This window comes from Salvelinus sp. IW2-2015, unplaced genomic scaffold (assembly GCF_002910315.2).
Source record: "Salvelinus sp. IW2-2015 unplaced genomic scaffold, ASM291031v2 Un_scaffold3769, whole genome shotgun sequence".
Taxonomy (NCBI): Eukaryota; Metazoa; Chordata; class Actinopteri; order Salmoniformes; family Salmonidae; genus Salvelinus; species Salvelinus sp. IW2-2015.
Window position 1 is genome coordinate 98,798 of NW_019945043.1, and position 6,790 is coordinate 105,587.

General features: G+C 46.6%; 1 protein-coding gene across 1 annotated transcript; it reads left to right on the top strand.

The window, feature by feature from the left end:
* Positions 1–1,364: 1,364 nt before the first annotated feature.
* On the top strand, positions 1,365–4,542 carry alg2 (ALG2 alpha-1,3/1,6-mannosyltransferase). The gene is made up of 5 exons (XM_024143232.2): positions 1,365–1,550; positions 1,949–2,120; positions 2,217–2,354; positions 2,563–2,730; positions 2,930–4,542. Exons 2-5 carry the CDS (start codon positions 1,950–1,952, stop codon positions 3,674–3,676), a joined length of 1,224 nt encoding a protein of 407 aa, XP_023999000.1. The 5' UTR covers positions 1,365–1,550; position 1,949; the 3' UTR covers positions 3,677–4,542.
* The last annotated feature ends 2,248 nt before the right edge of the window (positions 4,543–6,790 follow it).

Genomic DNA, 6,790 nt, shown 5'->3' on the forward strand with positions numbered 1-6,790 from the left:
TGTCCCAAATCATTTACATCCCTAGTCTACATAAATTTAGTTTATTTTTAGTAATTACTCATGTTATAGTTGGACTAGGTGGTAATGTTGATGCTTGGAGGTGGTTAGGGTACCAGTATGAAATGTCTTAGTCTGACTGGAGTCTTGTGTTTGTTGTTGTAGATCCTCTCGTTAGGGGTTTTGTGTGCTCTTGCTGCCATGCTCCATGATGATGCATTGGTATTTGTTTTTGAAGCACTTTGAGATTATGAAAAGTGCAATAGAAATTAATAAATGATTATTATTACTCTGTCGGACTGTGGATCCTGCTGCGCGGGGCCACGTCTTGCTGGGATCGGCTCCCTGCACCGACATTAGTCCACTGCTGGCCAGGCTGAGAAGAGACAGTAACATTAAAAACACACAAAATACTAAGAATACAGAAGAAACCAGAAATGTAACCATTGATTTGAGCCACTTGGATGTGGTTCTCTGAAATTATCATCACAATAACTTCTCATAATATATAGGAGATCACTCTAGCTACTACTAGAGCCCTCTTTACCCGATGAGGACCCTAAAGCGCCATGAACGCGTACTCAAATTCATTGCAATGATTGTTTGTGATAGTCGGCTGTCTTACACATAACAGAATAAAGATTCGCTGATTCGAAAAATAGCCACGTCTACAAATAGATCATCATAGTAACTAACCTAACTTAGCTAGCTGGCTACCTTAGATGGATTCTAAACCTGACAGTCATCTCGACGTAAAGAATGATTATTTTATAAAACAGCAATGTTAAATAAGACTAATCTATAACATCATGCCTGTAATTGTACTAGGTTAGCTTGCTAACAGAGGCTAATTGAATGTCTCTGTTATGCCTAGCTAAATTGAATGAGAGCTAACTAGCTAACGTAAGGAGCTAAAGCAGTCAGTTAGCTAAAGCCAAGTTAGAGGTGTACAACAATATAAATTATTTGAAGAATTATAGAAATCTCTTACCATTTTAAGTAAGAAAAAACTTTAACTGTTCTTCTAACTGAAGTCCACGTCAAAAGGGCAGCAGTGCTGTACAAAAATCGCCACAACTTCAGAAGGAATCCAAGAAAGATGACGCTTGTCTAAAAAGGACACGATTACAGAACGAAGGACCATTTTAGGTGCCCTATGTCAAGCCTGAACCAAGACAGCTCATAATTTACATCTACCGGATTCAATTTATTACAAATTATAGATTAATATATAATCTCCTGGTAAGAATTATTTATTAAAAAATGTTTACTTTAATTTCTAATTTGTTTAATCTAATTTTGGAGTTTGAACGAAAGGCAAATGAAAAGTGTGCGTGCCGAGAGAGGTGACGTGTCTCATAGGAAGCGACGTGCTCCAGAGGGTGGGCATCTGACGCCATTTTGGTTCAACACAGGGGGATTTGCCGTTGGAAATAAATTTAACATTTGAGCCAGCATGTCGATTTATAGGCACAGTGGCATGTTAGTGTTCGTAAATTGACCACTGTTTCCTGGACACAAGTTGGACAGACTGCATTATCAGGGAGCGAAAGGTAAAGTTTATGACAGACAACGTCCACACTGAATTAGTAACGAATGCATACTAGCTGGTCTCTGTGATACTAGCTACTCTCAGGTTGATATAAGCTCTATATTCACTGTGTTTAGTGTAGCTGTCGGCTAGAGATATCTATTGCCTGTTTCAACAACATCACGGATAGCTGATGTTATGGAGCTTAGCCAATTCAACGGGAGAACATTCTATGGGTTGTGGCATTGTAGACTAAACAATCCACCTCTCTGCCATGTCAATAATGTCCTCCATTCTGTAACGTTGTATTGAATCTATTAATATTGTCTGACCCTTCTGAACAAGCCCCATGTTGATGACGCACCTGTCAACCTGTCAGTGTCATCAGGCTTCTTTAAACATGTTGTCTGTCTCCTCCAGGATGGTGCGGGTGGTGTTCCTCCACCCAGACCTGGGTATAGGTGGTGCAGAGAGGCTGGTGGTGGATGCAGCTGTAGCTCTACGCTCTCGCGGCTGCAGTGTTCAGATCTGGACGGCCCACCATGACCCCACACACTGCTTCTCAGAGACACTGGACCCAGACCTGAACGTGGTGGGTGTCTATAAGAGTGTAATCTAATAACAGTGTAATAACACACACAAACACACTCACACTGTTTTCCTATCTGACCCTGTTTGTCAACACCAGGTGTGTGTGGGTGACTGGTTGCCCACCAGTGTGTTTGGGTACCTGCATGCCCTGTGTGCCTACCTCAGGATGATCTACGTAGCTCTCTACCTGGTCTTCCTCAGTGGAGTAGAGTATGATGTGGTCTTCTGTGATCAGGTTGGTGACACACCGTCAACATGTTTTTTTCTCTTCACTTCAGTATAACTCAGTCCATTACCTTTTCATTTTGACTCTCACCTTCACACTAGTCTTTTTTGCCTTCACTTTTTCTGTAGTTGTGATTGTAGTAGATACAACCCTACTGCCTTCACTTTTTCTGTAGTTGTGATTGTAGTAGATACAACCCTACTCTCTCCTCTTACAGGTGTCGGTGTGTATCCCAGTCCTGAGGTTGTCTCGTCAGAGGAAAAAGGTTCTGTTCTACTGTCATTTCCCAGACCAGCTCCTGACCCAGAGAGGCTCAGCTCTGAAAAAGCTCTACCGCGCCCCCATAGATAGACTGGAGGAACTCACCACTGGCATGGCTGATATGGTGAGAGTATAGAACCAGAGAAAGAAGGATTAGAGTATAGAACCAGAGAAAGAAGGATTAGATCTTAAGAGTACAAAATACCAACAGTTTCATTCATTTAATTTCAATGGAAACTAGTTTTGATTTTCCCAATTGATCTCTCTCCTCTGACCTTGTTGATGAGATATCACTGACTGATCCTTCTTGTTTCTTGTCCCAGGTGCTGGTGAACAGTTGTTTCACCGCAGGGGTCTTCAGGGAGACCTTCCTTTCCCTGGATGGGGTCCAGACTGACGTCCTCTACCCCTCCCTCAACACACACAGCTTCGACCGGCCCCCTGAGCAGCAGCTAGAGCAGGGTCTGGGGGGCTTGATCCCTGAAGGCGTATCCTGCCTCTTCCTGTCTCTGAACCGCTATGAGAGGAAGAAGAGCCTGGGTCTGGCCCTGGAGGGCCTCTCTTCCCTGAAGACCTGCCTCGCCCCGGGGGACCAGGCAGGACTCCACCTGGTGGTGGCAGGGGGGTACGACGGCCGTGTTGCTGAGAACGTCCAGCACTATGCTGAGCTGAAGGAGCTAGCAGCACGGCTGGGAGTAGAGGACTCTGTCACCTTCCTGCGCTCTCCCTCAGACAGCCAGAAGGTGGCGCTGTTGCGGGGCAGCGCAGGTGTTCTCTACACGCCCAGCAGAGAGCACTTTGGGATAGTGCCAGTGGAGGCCATGTACTGCTGCTGTCCCGTCATTGCTGTGAGGTCTGGAGGGCCTCTGGAGAGTGTAGGTGACGGGGAGACGGGCTTCCTGTGTGAGCCCACGGCCGAGGCCTTCTCCCTGGCCATGGAGAAGCTGTTCAGAGACCCCCAGCTCCGCAGGGACATGGGCCAGGCCGGCAGGAGGCGGGTTCAGGAGAAGTTCTCCCTGGAGGCCTTCTCAGACCAGCTGCACGGGTACATCCTCAGGCTGACCCAGTGACACCTCTGCTGGGACAGAGACTGGGCTGGGGTGCGTTAGCGGAGCAGCTTTCGGTAGAAGTCGCCCATAGACACATCTAGATCAGCTTACCTTCTCTCAATCCCTGCCGAAATCCTAACCAAAGAATGGAAAACTGACCTGAGATCAGCATCTCATTGGTGCAACTTCATTGGTGCAACTTCATCCTACTGCAGCTATAGCCAGGTAGAGGTGGATGGGCTAGGTATGTAGGGATAAAATACGGTTACTGAGGACTGGAGGACAGACTGGGGAGGGGGGGTGTACTGTAGAGGTGCGCTGACTGAGGAGGACTCTAGACAATTAGTCATTGTTCCCCCAGGAGGGGTTGCTGAGGGAATGGAGGGATGGAATCTCAGCTCCAATTAACAAAAGAGTAACGACTTTACCCATACTGCCCCGGGGCCTCTCGTAACAATACCAGCACCGGCCCTTGGTTCTAGAAGTGTGTGTGTGTGTGAGGGGGTGACCAAGGGCTTAATGAACAAGAGCTACATAACCACTAGGATGGATCTGTAGTGTGATAGACGTGCTGCTGTGTGTTTGCGCATGCCACCGAGCGCCATTAGCCAGTTGGCAGCCACAGATCGATAAGCAGGATGTTTGCCACTTCCTCTGTCCTTTCAGACCTTAGTTACTTTTCACAATGAGGGAATGTTTGGTCTGTACATTGCTGTTGCTGTCTGTCTCTGGGTTATTAGGAGATGATGCTGTGTGTTGGTTATTGTGTGTGTGTAGTATAGAAGGTCATGTCTGCTGGTCAGTCTGTGTTACTAACCTCTAGAAGAGCTCTTATTGACATTCCTCAAGTCTTAATAAAACAGAGGACACATATCTAGTTTACCAACTCTGCTTGTTTTGTTGTCAAGTTCTTTCTTTTTCTCTTTTGTACCAGACTGTTGTGTATCAGGCCAGGTATCCAACACACGCACGCACACCAAATCCAACTGTCATCTACCCACTGCAAATGCAATGCCACCGAGAGAGGAGAGGAGCGGAGAAGTAGAGGGGCGTGTTTGTGAATGCGCGTGTGTGTGTTCAGTCAATGTTTCAGTGAGCAGAGGAATTAGCAGGAGATGAGGAGGGCTGTTACCACGGTGATTTAGAGACCCTGCTAGGAGGGGAAGATAAAGAGGCCCTCTGGAACCACCAGGGAGAGAACACACACACACTGGAGCCACGGGGAGAGGGTGGGAATCACCACTGGGCTCTCAGCGAGCTCATAAACACAGTGATTTAAAGCAGGAGACTATCAGGCTTCTGGACACACAGGAGGACTGTTCTTCTGTCTCCCCATCTGTCTGATTCTCTGTCTGTATAACTGTCTGTCTGTCCCTCAAAGCCATCAAGTCAGTCAGTCCCCCCTCATCCCTTCCCACCTCCCTCCCTCCTCCTCTGAGCCCTGTGGTGGGGTAGTGTAATTCTGTTATTGAGACACGATGTGTCCTGAGCTGCAGTGATAACCACCGCCCAGGAGCCACCGGCACTCAGGCTTAATTCATTAATGAGACGCGGGGTTGGTTTTAAATAGGCTCTAATTCCACACACACAGACACCAGGAGAGATTGGGGCGTTGGTGGAGAGATGTATAGGTGTGTGTCTGTGTGTGTGTGCGTATGTGTGCTGGGTTTCTATCGATGTGTAGTGTGCTGGGGGGAGGGGGAGGTGAGATCATACTGTGTGTTTATGTGTGTATATCCGTTTTGTTGGCAGTTTGGGAGCGTGTACCCTTATTATTACAACATTAAAGATGAACTCTGTTTTTTTAAACCTGCTCTCTGATTGGATGTTAATCATGCTTTCTGATTGGGTGTTAATCATGGGCTAAATGGAGATGAGGGAATAACAAACAAGTTAATCACTACAAGCCTTCACCTGGTCACAGACCGCTGGGCTAGAGCCCCGAGAGAACACACACACACACCTATACATCTCGCCATCACCTCCAACCCAGAGTGATGAGAAGTCATGAGGATTGCTCCAACTCAGAGAGGGAATGTGCACTTATCAAAAGTCAACTGAATTTGTCTATTGTCTAGGACAGTGGTTCCCAACCAGGGGTACTAGGACCCCTGGGGGTACTTGTCCTATCCACAGGGGGTACTTGGCCTATCCACAGGGGGTACTTGAAGACTCATGAGAACATAGGCTTACTGGTAAAATGCAAATGGGGGGTACTTCTGGGCTACTCCGGGCAGAGCTAAATTCAGTTGGTGGTACAGTAACGTAAAGACYTTAGGAACCACTGGTCTAGGGTGTTGGTAGTTCTGGTAACTCTGTCCTCCAAATGTCCCTTGTTGGGAGGAGTAATGTCAGTGTAAAGGGTTAATGCAGAGAAGAGAGAACGCTGTAGGCCTGTYGAGTGTCATTGATATATTGTTTAAACAAAGCAAATCTGCATTGATATTCATGGGATGTCTTTCAGCTCTGTTTTACATGGAACACGTTAGCAAATTATGGATTTCAGATTTTACTGCTTCTATAAAGTATTCAAATATATTAGCATATACTGTACCTCGTAACTGTTAACTCTGCAGAGCCTTCGGAGTGATACACGCACAAACACACATGTGCACCTGCATGCACACACACACAAACTTTGTGTAAAAGTGATTTAGTCCAGTGACATAAAATAACCATCTCTGGGAGGTTTTAATAAAGCTATCAACAATGTCTGATAGTGGCGTGTTATAGATAGCCTCAATAAAACTATGTTTATGGCTCTGCAAGGAGAGACATTATAGGACTAATTCTACCCAGGCTACAGTAGGCTGTAGGGGCTGCTGCTGAAAAGATGGTGTAGACAGAGAGACAGTGAGACACAGATCTAATACTGTATTGTAGAATAGGAGTTATCTTTACTGTGAATAGAACTGGTCATATTTATCTAGTCTTGAATCTTGACGTGTTCTGGGTGTCATACTGGTGGTCTCCACTCACAGGCTGTCTCCCAGAGTGGCAGGCAGAACAGGGACGAGAAGGGAGAGTGGAGGGTAGGGATGCATGGAGGAGGGTAGGGATGGAAGGTAGGGATGGAGGGAGGAGGGTAGGGATGGAGGGCGGAGGGTAATGATGGAGGGTGGAGGGTAGGGATGG